This window comes from Anas platyrhynchos, chromosome 13, assembly GCF_047663525.1.
Source record: "Anas platyrhynchos isolate ZD024472 breed Pekin duck chromosome 13, IASCAAS_PekinDuck_T2T, whole genome shotgun sequence".
Taxonomy (NCBI): Eukaryota; Metazoa; Chordata; class Aves; order Anseriformes; family Anatidae; genus Anas; species Anas platyrhynchos.
In genome coordinates this window covers 16,397,748-16,410,727 of record NC_092599.1, presented here as the reverse complement: position 1 = coordinate 16,410,727, position 12,980 = coordinate 16,397,748, and the positions used below count along the sequence as shown (strand labels likewise).

Below are 12,980 nucleotides of genomic sequence, written 5' to 3'. Positions count from 1 at the left end.
CCTGCTGCCAGGCACAACACTGAAGAGAAAGAACATCCCTCTTTATTGCAGCTACAGAAGAACTCCAAAGACCAAATCTAGGAAGAATTAACAAATTTACTATCTTGCAAAAATTGCACAGTGTATACAGAGCAGGCACGTGTCATCTCCTCCAACAGGTTTTCTTTCCCTATCAGTACTGTTTGCATGTCACAGAGCCTACGGTTTACAAAGCTTTTTTTCCATCAGTTCCTCTAAATGAATTTGAAAGATGGAGAAATTGCCTTTTTCTTTTTTTTAAGGAGAAAAAAAAAAAAAAAGGAAGTTTATAAGAGTTTATAAGTTTAAAAGCAAAAAAAAAGAGGTGAAGCATGCTCACAGGCTATACACTCTCAAAATTATGCCAGCTGCCAGAGAACAAAGCACAATGCAATGTGGAAGGTTTATGAGATCGCCCTAGAGAAGGAAAGAAAGAATATTTACCATTTCTACCCTCAGACTGCATCTAAGAAAGAATTTTGACTTAAGAAATCTCAGGTGTTGCAGCGTCTACACGTTAAGAAATATATTACGAAGAAATCTCAGTGTTCTGTTTTAATGGCACAAAATCCCTAGCCTTTAAAATCATCTTTATAAAAAAAATATAAAAAGCTTTAAAGAAAAAGTAAAAACTTCATTGCTGCATCTAAAATTGAATTTTCACGAATGAGGTAAGGGATGTATTGTAAGACAGCGGTCATCTGCCAGCTAACCGAACACTTTCCTGGTTTGTCTGAGGAGCAGGCCCAGGAGGAGCTTTGCTTGTAGGTAAAACCAAAATGGTTTCATTTAAAAGAAAGCAAGAGAAAACAACTAACAAGTGAAGGGTAAGTGACAAGAAAAGGAGTCAGCAGAGTTTCTTCCTAGCGTAACTCTAAAGCGGCACTGCTTGCCATTTACTTGCCATTACCAGGCAGTAGCTGTGAGACCGCACCAGCAAGCAGCGAGCTTCAGAGAGCAGCACCCCCAGTAACTCACAGCTCACTGCTGTTACACAGGGACCACGATCTGTGCAGGTTGATGCAGGTCAACAGGGCACAAACAGCGGTCAGTGCAATTTGCACGTTTAACACGTCGAGCACTTTGCATTACAGGACCACTGCCATTTTCACCAGGAAGATCCCATGGACAGTGCTATCAATACACTCAGTTCACATGACTCCAATAACTAATAAATGAGACAAGTGGGTCATTTCTTCATATATTATGATACTCTTGAAAGGAAGCAGATGTTGAAATGTGCTCATCAATATTAAAATTACTTTTAAAGGCAGTTCTCCCTGCAGCTGAGATTTAAGTGGTAATGCTCTCTGCTAAGGTACCTTAGGGCCTTCATGGCCTTTTAAAAATTCAAAATAATAATAAAAAAATCTTATTGAACTCATGTTCAAAAACAGTGATAAGAAACAAAAAATAGTTAGCCATCTGAAAATCATAAAGACAGAATAAGACACGGACTAAAAGATTTTCTGGGGAAATTCTATCTCAGTTCCACCCTTTTCCTTCTCCCCTCCCTGCCTTCTTTTAAATCCTAAATGATTTATGGACTCGTATAGTCTAAGAAAAATAGAGTTGTCTTAAAAAGGTCTTCCTCAATATGGGCTACTTCCTTGAAAGCTGAGTGCAACTCAGAAGCTGTGTACAGTAAGAAGTGTGTAAAGTTTTCAGCTATCTAGAGCAAAAAGAAAGTAACAGACAACTATTCTTATGATCCAATTTGAGCCCACCCTCTTTCCTTTAAATTACTTAAACAGAAAAAATAAAAAAAATAAATTAAAAAAAAAAGTAAAATGAGACAAATTCTGTTCTTGTTTCTGAAGACCATTAAAAATCCCAGAAACTTGCTCAGTGTTTGTGCAGTTACTCAAAATATATCAATTCACTGCTGGGGAGGAAATGTTTATCCCATTATTTCAATGTTCTACTGAGAAAGAGGGCCTTGACATATTTTAGCCTGCCTTAATACAAGAACAGCCTGATTTTATATCATTATGCAACCTTAAGTAAATCTTCATTACAATTAGAAAACAAGATAATAAACTACTGCAAGTAAAGTGGAGGGGCCTAGAAACCACAGGAAGGAAAACAAGCAGCCAGAAATATGGTTTTACTGGGTCACAATTTTATTAACACATGTGGGACCAATTCAGCAACAATTCGTCCAGAGTGCACGACCTTTCCTTTGCAATTCCTCTCAGAGTGGCTGATACCAGCTCCTTGCCTTACCTAAGGAGCCCCCGGGCCTGTGGCGAGGCCTCACCTAACATCACCCAAGCAAAGGCTGGGTGGATAAAGCCAAGGGATTGCATCTGAATTGACCCAGACACCAAGAGTTGCAGCTCTGTTCTCTAACATCCCTAAGAGCTATTTTCTTTTTACATGCTTGCATTCAGCCCTGGCTCCGCTGGGAGCATCATCTTCTGCTCATCAATACTTGTCCAAATTCTCTGCCAAAGTAAATTTGATAATCTAATCTTTCCAAGGGAATTTCCATGTCATTAACAAGTCAGCAGGGAAAACACCCTCTTTGCCTTGACCACTTACAAAGAGTAAAAGATCAAAATCAGCATGCCCAGCTGGAAAGCTCAAATGCAAACAGAAAAAGTGGCACAGAAAGGGAAGAAATGAAGCCTTCACCACTACAGCAGAAAAAAATGTTTGAAAGAGGGGTGAACTAAATAAGGATCCAAACAGCTTATCATCTCAATAAGGTGAGAATTTCCCAACTCTTCTTGGCCTTTGCAGGTCATCACTGTTGTTCGGAAAATGATTTAAAGGAATGCCATTTCCTGCTTTAAAATATAAACACGGTACTCAAAGTTTCCTGTATATCATCCATAACTGAAAGCCAAGAATGATCATTTCATATGAGAAACTATGCAGTTCAAGTGAGCACAACTTGGAAAGAGCTTTTACATTAAGCTAAGTGGATTACATCAGAGAAAGTTATGATATGAAAAGGCCCAAAACATTCTTGCCAACATACATTCAGGAAATTACAAGTCACAAAACTAGAGCTGTTCTTACTGACATTATAGACTCAGGTAAGTCTACTCCCCTACTGGTATCATTGGCACACAAACTGGTGATCCACAGCAGTCCTGTGTGCAACCCAAAACAGCCTTTTGCAAAAGCCAATTAAAATATCTCCTCTTACATGTTGCTTCAGTAGTACCTCTGTGAAAACACGCTAGCAAAGGTTTCTACAGCTGTCAAACTTCAATTTTTGTGGTATTTTATCATTTCTTTGTCACTCATCTCAGACTTTATGTTGTTAATGGTGTGGAAACAAACAAATGAAGTTTCAACTCCAAGATGTGCCTGTAAATAACCCTAAGAACATAAAAAGGATTTACTGCTACTGTCAAAACCTATCTGAAGTTGTATCACAGCACAGACACTTCAAGTACTCTGCATTCTGTATCCATTCACTAAAACATTTGGTTAATATTATTTTGTTCTCGGTGTGCTGATTTTTAAGATGTCACTTTTGCTGATGTACTGGAATATTACGTGTAATGTAATAATAAAACAGCATCTTCATCTCAGAGAAGAGAGCGCCAGCTTGCTGGTAGGATCTCAGAGTCACTAATTGCAACATCTTTCATAATGTTTCTCTGTCTCAGTTATTTTATCTTTGTAATGAACTGAACTATGATATAACCTGCAACTCTATATATAATCCATAGAAAGTGCTTTTTGTTCTCATGCCTTAACAGAGGTAAAGTTCAAGCTGCAAAAATATTCAATAAATTTTCCTGAAAAGAAAAAAAATGCAGAGATCCTCAGCTTTCTCTACGGTGAAAAATAGAATGATTTTTTTCTCTATACATAGGTACACTTTGCATTCAGTTTAAGTTCTCACCCTGCCCACTGAGGCATTGGGAAAAAAATGAAATCATGCAAAAGCTGATGACAGCTTGCCATCAACATACAGCATAGCCTGGACCTGATAGAGACGTTTTCTGAAATAAATCAGATTTTGTTCTGATGAAAGCTGCTATGGAAATAGGTTAACAGAAGAGATGAGCATCATTTTAACAGCAGATTTTGGAAACATTCTAATGTGACTATAAACAAAGTCTCATAAGTTAAGTATTATAAAGCAGAATATTTCCTTGTGCATTTTCCTGTCAATTTTGTGTGTGTGTGTGTGTGTATATACATATGTATAAACTGTACAGTAAGTAATTCCTGGCTGCTGCTAGGAAGACTCAATTTTCCTTGTCATACTCCATTTACCTGTTTTTCCATTAAAAACTGTCAGTTTTGAATTTTTAAGACCAAAAATGCAGGAGACAGCATCTACAAGCCCAGTGAAGTTCAAGGTATTATCTCCTTTTGGATTTTCCAGCAGCAACACACCATCTAAAACAGAAATTATGAAATTAAGATACAGTTTGCAAGAAACATGAATTTCAATGATTTTCTAATGAGTTTTTCTAATGACTTCCAGCAAATTACTAAGCTAATTTAAAACTGACAACACTACATACTTCCAGAACTTTTTGTAGAAAGAGGGAAAGAGAGAAGAAAACAGGAAAACTGACTCAAATGTATTGCAGATTTAGAGTTATATTTGTTTTTATTAACAAAGTTACTGTTGCTGAATTATAATCCAGTATTACATTGATTAAAAAGTGGCAGACTGTACGCCAAGATGTTCACCAGGTTAGCTGTCTTCATTAATACAAACATGATACAAAGCATAAGTGCACTGACAAAAAATTGTAAACAAATTTAAGAAAAAAATCCAGAGTACATTTAGTTTGTTCTCATTTTAATATAAAACTCAGCCTTGTAATACTTTTAATAATATCACTATACTGACTTATGTAATGTACTTTTGACTATCCAAAACAGTTTATTCTCTAGTTTAAGTATTCTTTTCAGTTCTTCTTTTTTTTTTTTTTTTTTTTTCCTCTCTCTCCAGAAATAGTATCTGGTCCACAGAAAGGCATCTCCTCCATATTGCTACATAAAGAATTCAAAATTCTCAAGGGACATACTCTGAGCCTGGGTGAATACATGCACACAAGTTTAACATATGACTATTTTTTCTTTTAATAAACTCATTTTGAAGAGCTATTGAAAGCTGCTTTGAAAGAGAGCATCCTTCAAACATCTTCTTGGCATCAACATTCCTCATTCCATTTTCTGAACAGTCTTTTAACACACCACCACAGACAAATCAAAATGGGTCCATTCCTACCTTGCTCTGTCCCATTAGCACAGACTTTGAGGTTGACGTAGGCACAGGCTGGACCAACACGCTGGCACACACCACCTCTGACAAGTGTAATTTCTAGCTCTGATCCCTTCAGCTAAAAAAAAAAAAAAAAAACCAAAAAAAAACATATATTGCTTACATATTGTTTTGCTGATTTTTTCTTCAAACTTCATTAATATTTTTGTCTTTTTATATTGAACATCACTCATTTTATTGAAACAGCAGATTTTGCCTCTTCTTCCTTCAGAAACAGTGCTCCAAATATGAATTTATCTTTAACTTAAAGATGAATCAACATTTAACACGTGAAGAAAAGAGTAGAATAAAGCGCCTCAGTGTGACTGTAGTCTCTCAAAATCTAACCCCAAAATGAATATACTTAAATGATGAAGACTCTTCCAGAGGTAATTTAGTATCTGAACACATGATGCTGTTCTCAAGTTGTCTGCTGAAACCTTCATCTGCCTGCACTGGCTACAGAGAACAGCTAGGGCTACAAGTTGTCCTCATACTAAGTCTACTGCAGAAACAAATGTATTTTTTTACAGGCCTTAAACCATAGCTTTGTTAAGACCATGTTTTCTCAAGCCCAATTCTCTTCCTGAGCTAAGTACAGGTTGATATTCCTCCTGAACTTATACCAATTTTCATGAGAATAGCACTCTAAGTGATCACCTAAATTTAAATCCATAATGAAACAGGTGTCATTCAGAAATCACGTACAGAAACAACTGGTAGTATGTTGCTATTTAAAACCTTTTTCTTAAATAAATATAGAGCACAAATATGGAAATGCTGCTCAGTGCTGAGCTCCTACTGCAACCTAGAGAAAGACTGATGGAGCAGTACATCTTGTTTTGTGCTTACCTACTTTCACCAGCAACTAAACATTCATTTTACACAGAGCTGCTTTTCCCTCCCAATATTTTCTGAAAAAAAACAGCTGAAGTTTCCAGCTGTCTTTCAGAACAAGCCTCTGAGAAGGATTCATAATTAATGGTCTTTATATAACATTGATCCAGGATACTTTCACAGAAACACTAACCCTGAATGTAATCAAAATACTTCCAGAACAAACAGACTGCTTTTCATTTTTGTCCCAGTCTTTACACATATTCAGCATCACACGGATTTCCAATCGTCTTTTTAATAACTTCCAGAGGTTTACTGCAGTGACCCTGCCACAACTGCTCTATCTTAGGAACCCACGTGCAGCATTACACACGTGGGTCTTTCACCTTGCCCCTGCTTTTGTACCTGAAAGCGCACAATGGTCCTTGTAAAACATTTTCCACTTCAGTGCTGCTTACCCACCCCATCAACAGAAGACAGTCAACGCATAATTCAGTTTCAATGCAAAGCCTTTATGCCTGAAAGTGCTAGTACAAAACGCGTGTGTAGGTATGACCAAGAAAACCCACCAAGCACGGTCGGGTTTGATGTGCTGACCTGCAAATCCACTGCACATCACTGCAGCTATTTTAACTCTCCACAAAGGGCCAAACTGCTACCCTGAAAGGACTTCTTCAGAAAAGCTTTTTCATTTCAGATATTTTTATGTACTGCTGGTGCTGTGACAAGCTAGTCGCAGCAGAACACAGAACAGAGTGCAAAACATCTGCCCTGAGCAATCCATCTCTACAGTCCTGGAAAGTGAGACTTCCGAGGAAGAATTTACAGTTGCACTAAAACTCCCGTCATCTGTTTCTGTCTGCAACCTCTCTTTTAAATACTAAATATCTGACTAATAAGTCAGAAGCCCATCAAGTCTGTAAACACAGCCATTTAAAGGTGCAGAAAGCTCCCCACCTGGCAAAGCCCACAGCTGAACTCTGCAGGGAGGTACTTTGTGGTAATTGAGGCTCCTTAGCCTATGCTAAAAACAAATGGGAATTTACTTGCAAAGTTCGTCTTTGCTTCAGATACAGCGCTTAACTTTGGTATGCAGAACTTGCAGTGAGTCACAGCTCATGTTCTTGTTTGGGGGAAAAACAAGCCCAAGACTTTAAGCTAGCAGGCAGGAACTCACAGCCCTATGGCCACCACAAGATGACCATCGCCTGCCCATAAACCTACTCACCAACTGCAACAGCCACACAGAAGTGTCATATGTAGTGTTACTTCAGGTACAATTCTGTAGGTTTTCCCCACTCAGCAATCCAGTATTTGTGCAAACGTGTATTCTGATGCACAGCCCTCTCTGATTACATACTGCTCACCATTCCGAAATCCAAACGGATGTCTGTTTTTGCTGACATCCAGACAACAGCTATTGATTATATCCCTAATAACCAGCACCTTCTGTCAGGGCAAGATTTTGTCGTTGCATAAAGAGCATTATTTAAAACTAACAGACTCCTTGTTTAGCTAGCCACAATGTTCTTCTGCACCAGCATCTGCCAAATTAAGATTTAAAAAGCAGACAAATAATGGGGAGGTGGGGGGAGAGGACATACTTGCACAGGCATGGCAGCCTTCACAGAAAGATGCAGTGACCAACAACAAAACAATTTCAGATGTATGCTACCAGACAAGTGTTTCCCAACACTACACGTTTATGCAGCTACTTTTACATTCTGAATTGTATTTGATGTTGATTTAAGCTGTCCATCAACAGCAACACAATCAGGTAAGAAATAGCAAAATTTTCCAGACACCATATTCTCTACTTTTACAATGTTTTTCTTCCTCTGTGTTTGTCTCTAGATGAAACTACTGATTTTGAAAAAGGCCAAACACACCTTTGTTTCAAATCCATACAACTTCAAAAATTTAATTAATATAAAATGTTTCCCTTACACATGCTGCCAGTAGGACAGACAAAATGTGTCTCCTTCTCAGCTATTCTCATAGCCCTACCCATTTTTACCCATTTTGTAAAACAAATTGGAAGAACTAATATATCATAAATTCTTGTCTTCCTGGGTTAGCATAACATTTAGATTAAAGAACCTGTTTCACCCACAATTCTGATAGGCATGAATGAATACAGTCAGTTTGCATAAAACCAAAGAGTATTCTTAAAACATGTCAGAAGAAACAGTCAAGGAAAACAAAGGAAAGTTCAAATTTGGTGATGAAAGGATAAGCCAATCTGCAAAACTTCATTGTTACAAAAGGCTGAACTTCAGGAAGAAAAAAAAAAAACACAAAACATCCTCAAACATTATTAACTGAAACTGACCTTAAGTCAAGATGCAAAATTTAGCTTCAAAGGAGAAAATTTCTAAATACAAAAGCGTATTAACTTAAAGAAATCAGAACAACAGGATTTCTGCTTTCTAAACAATGCACTAATCCAAATATAAATAACTATCTAAAGTACTTTAAGCTTACACAAATTGCAATTAACATATTTACTTCAGTACCCAAGTGGCTTCCTTTCCAAACTTAATAGACAAGCAACAGAGCCCACCTATTTTATTTTTTAAACCAAAAAGAAAAACATGGACATTCATAAACATGAAATAACATCCCCTTTATCCCACAAATACTGACATAAAAATTATCTGCAATCAAAACAATTGTTTCGGTTAAAAGCTTATAGGAAAATGAACTATGCAGTCAATGCTTTTTCCTTCTTACTTGGGTGGTCTCCTGGATGAGAACTTCTTTTGACGTAGGCACCGGGTAAGGTTTTAGGGCAGCCTTTATTGTTGCAAGAATGAAATCTGTATGTTCCTTAATAACAGTATCCAAGTAGTCACCTTCTGGATATGATCTGTAGTACACTGTAATCTCATCTGTAGGAACCAGATTTCGCTGTAGGACATACCAAATAGACCATTAATTGACAGCAAGCCTAAAAGTTGAAGAAAAAACGTATTAGATATTTACTAGACATTTGTTAGAAGTTTCCCCAAAAATACTTGAATAAAGCAACTATTTTGTCAGAAGGGAAAGGAAGAGGCATGAAACATTGCGGCATTTTCTTCTAAAGATAATGACCACCTAAAAAGCACACTTTCCTCAAAATATCTCATTTACAAATTCATTTACTAACTCTCCCCCTTAATTAAATGAAAACTGATACTGAATTCTAACAAAATTCTGTTTCAGTAAGAAAAAAAACTTGCATCCTAATGCCATTCCAGCAATAGTTATTGTAGATCCAGAATTGTATTAGTCGTTTACTTTGATAACAGGAGTGGGAATCAAAAAACGACAGTAAATGCATATTAGCATCATGCTAAGTGATAAGCAACACCAAGGATTTTGATATTCATTTAAATAAGTTACAAACTTATGTCATTACAGAAATAAACATGAATCATCCAGTAACTTAAGACTTTTCATGGCCACATTTCTTCCTAATTTTACGAAGAGATATATATATATACACACACACACACACAATTAAACGTGAAAGGGGAAGGTGACAATTTTGGTATACGTTTGTCATTTTTCATGCATGCTCTTAGTGAAGATTAATACAGTCTCTAGCCCATCACCACCAAGTTTGCTGAGTAGGAAAACCCCAAATGTAAGGGTTTATTTTAAAAAACTTGCAAATTCAGAAACTTTTTAAATTGTTTGTCAAGAGTTACATATTAATGTAATGTCCTCTCCACATAAATACTTTTTAGACCTGTAATCATCTCCCTGGTGACCCAGCTTTCTGAGCACAAAATGGAGGCACTGAGCACAGCTCTTTTTGGATTATTATCATAGATAGAGAGAAGTTACATTGGTTCAAAGTGCTTTAACATAAAGGTCAGACAGCATCACTTATATGTATGATGAGAACAATTAAGAGTGGAATCATTTATGTCAAGTGGTGCCAGAAATGCCTCCTGCAATTTGCTAAGACGTGAGTCTGTTTCTTTTAGCAGTCCTAAGCTCAGAAGTCTTGGCTCTCACCAGTTCAGCTGATGTAACACACTAGGACTGAGACTGAACAGATCACAGCACTTGGCAGGAGGAAGGCAGGCCCAAGAGATAGTTAACTGGGACTGAACCACTGCTACGTGGCTAAAGGGAGAAAAACTACAGGGACTCAAAAAAAAAAAAAAGTGTATCCACTACTAACAACATGTAATAACCTTAGGCACTGGTATGGGTTGCCCAGGGACGTGCTTCAGTCACTATCCCTGGGGGCGTTTAAGGAAAAGGATAGACGTGGTGCGACGCGGTTTAGTAGGTGATAGTGGTGGTAGGGGGATGGTTGGACCAGATGATCTTGGAGGTCTTTTCCAATCTTAATGGTTCTGTGCAACCTTAATGGTTCTGTGATTGTATAGTAAGCTCAAGATTCAACTCTAGTTACTTAAAATACGGAAATTCAAAACAAAAGAATGATTTCAAGCTATTTATGCCAGAACAAAGTTTGAGATCGGGGATAAATGATACAGGTCTTCACATTTTAATTAACAACCTCAGTTTTTGCTACATATTGCCCAAGAAGAGCTTAAAAGTAAATTGTCTTATTCCATTGCTTCCTAACCTTTTTGCGAAGCTTCTGAATGCGGTTAATCACTTCCCGGGCAACTCCTTCATCCACCATGGACTGGTCTGGGGTAACATCTAGCAGAACTAAAACCTAAGGATTCATAGAAGAGTTGAACAGGTGACAAACTTGAAACAACCTAGTATTAACTCACAGTTACAATCTTCCTGTGCTCCTCACAAAAATACCAGGTTAAAGAGAGCACTTTAACATCTCCAAAACTGAGAAGATAGCCTACCACATACCAAGAGCCTAACTGGTAAGAAAAACCACCCCAGCTTCTCACCTCGACAATTCTGTTCCACTTTTAGAGGAATGCTTCTCTTAAAGCAAAGAAAAAAAAAAAAAAAAACAGTAAGATACCTGAGCATCGGAATGTGCCTCAAACTGGGCAGATCCTCCCGCAGTCTGATCAAAGGTATACATGAGACGAAGATCTTCCTCATGAAGTTCATGTCCTTCTACAACAATGGTGCCTGCAGAATAGGCAGATGAAGAATGCTTCTTACAATCAGAACGAAAAATAAATCAATAAAAAGCTTAAAACAAATTCCAGACTTAAAATAAATGAAATTTATTACAATTGTCATACAGTTAAACCACAATGAAATGCTAGTAGAACACGCTGAACATTCAGATTCTCATTCAGATTTTTCATACTAACACTTCTGCAGGCAGAACTCAGCTCACACACAGACCTTCTGTATACCCTTTGAATGAAACAGAACTTAAAAATAACCTGCATATTCAAGTAAACGAAAAATTCACATTCAAGCAGTTAACTGAACAGATATAGCTGGAAAATTCACACCCGCTTGTAAATCTGCAGTTGAAGCCATGATTCCAGAATAAAAGCTGTCACACAAATACTCAGTTCAAATTTGACTCAGTCTTATGGAAAAAGACTCATTCCTTACTCCATTTTGGACATACAGTAGAACTTAAACAGTTGAACCGTGTAAGATTAGTATACACAACCACTTCAACCACTTCAATTCTATAGTCAAGAAAACAGATTAAAAAACAAAAAACCTCATACACCCTCTTATTAACGTAAACTGTAATACAGATGATAGCTGGGAGGTGAGCTTTATGTTTCTGTAAGTCTAAAAAGGATACTTTTGCATTAGTTTGATTAATATATATAAACCAAGTGCAATTACTTGCATTTTTCTGATAAATCCCAAATCTTTTGTGTTGCCTTTTTTTTTTTTTTTTTTTTGGACAATTTTGCTATGGTTTAGCGGTTTGTACCACCACGTACCTGTCTCCTGGAATTCCTCCAGCTGCTCGCTCTTCAGCTCTTTGATTGCAGCCATGACAAGTTTAAATGCACCTTTCAGGCGCTTCCCAAGCACCATGTGATCTGGTTCCGCTCTCAGCCGGACTCCGTATTTATCTTTGTTAGTAGATAATGTCACTTGACGGACATTAAGCTCCTGCATAAACACACCAAGAGGAAAAAGGAAGCTAAAGAACAGCCATCTCCGACAACTCTTCGAAAGTCTAGAAAAGCAGGGGCCATAGGACTAGGAAAGTGGTAAGTCCCAAGCTGCAAATTTTTTGAATGGTTGCTTCTGTGAACCAAGTAATTTGCCAACACAGCAACAGCAAATAAACCCAACCAGTGTTGAAACTGTTCTTCAACAGAAGATCCTATTCTCATCTTCAGCCTTTAGGAAGGCATCTCACCAGTATCAACAGACACCAGTCAGCTCTCAACTCAGATCAGATCCATTTTCAACAAGCTTTTTTATTTTACTGTTATAACTGCCTGGAAAGTTGAAACTATTACTTCTGTGTGCAATGGCACTAGAAAATGGTCTGGAAAAATTCAGCAAGGAAGATTTTACTAAAATATGCTTTTCAAAATGCATTTAGCCAGATAACTATAATGAAAATCTTTGCTTTAAGTCAAGCAACAGTTACTGCTCCATCTTGTCTCTTTCCTTTTGTTTATTCTAGGTCCTTACTGTACAGAAAACCACCTTGCTCAGACAAACTACAGTCAAGCACAAAGCGTTACAGCACAAGACTACCAAAGATCAGTGAGCAGGGGCAGCCAAAAAAGCTTATTTGCATCTGTCATCTTCAGAAGGAACCCGAGGACATTATTTTGCCACTACAAAGAACCATGGGCGGGCCCATAGTTTGAGTAATGTGCAGTTTTTGTCCCCATGTTTGAATGGGGACATAGTGGTGCTACAGAGAGTTTTATGGAATAAAAACTGATTAAGAGGACAGTGTTGCTTCTATATGAGGAGAGACCAAAATGTCTGGAGCTCT

General features: G+C 37.5%; 1 protein-coding gene across 4 annotated transcripts in view; it reads right to left on the bottom strand.

Annotated features, from left to right (window-relative positions):
* Positions 1-12,980, bottom strand: part of IARS1 (isoleucyl-tRNA synthetase 1) — a 101,461-nt gene that overhangs the window by 8,308 nt on the left and 80,173 nt on the right. For all 4 annotated transcript variants that reach the window (XM_027467325.3, XM_038185791.2, XM_021276421.4 and 1 more), the window contains 6 exons: positions 11,959-12,133; positions 11,058-11,170; positions 10,692-10,787; positions 8,834-9,010; positions 5,231-5,342; positions 4,261-4,386 (listed from right to left, as the gene is read on the bottom strand). In XM_027467325.3, the coding sequence (XP_027323126.1) occupies positions 4,261-4,386; positions 5,231-5,342; positions 8,834-9,010; positions 10,692-10,787; positions 11,058-11,170; positions 11,959-12,133 (799 nt within the window). The remainder of the gene's footprint in view (positions 1-4,260; positions 4,387-5,230; positions 5,343-8,833; positions 9,011-10,691; positions 10,788-11,057; positions 11,171-11,958; positions 12,134-12,980) is intronic.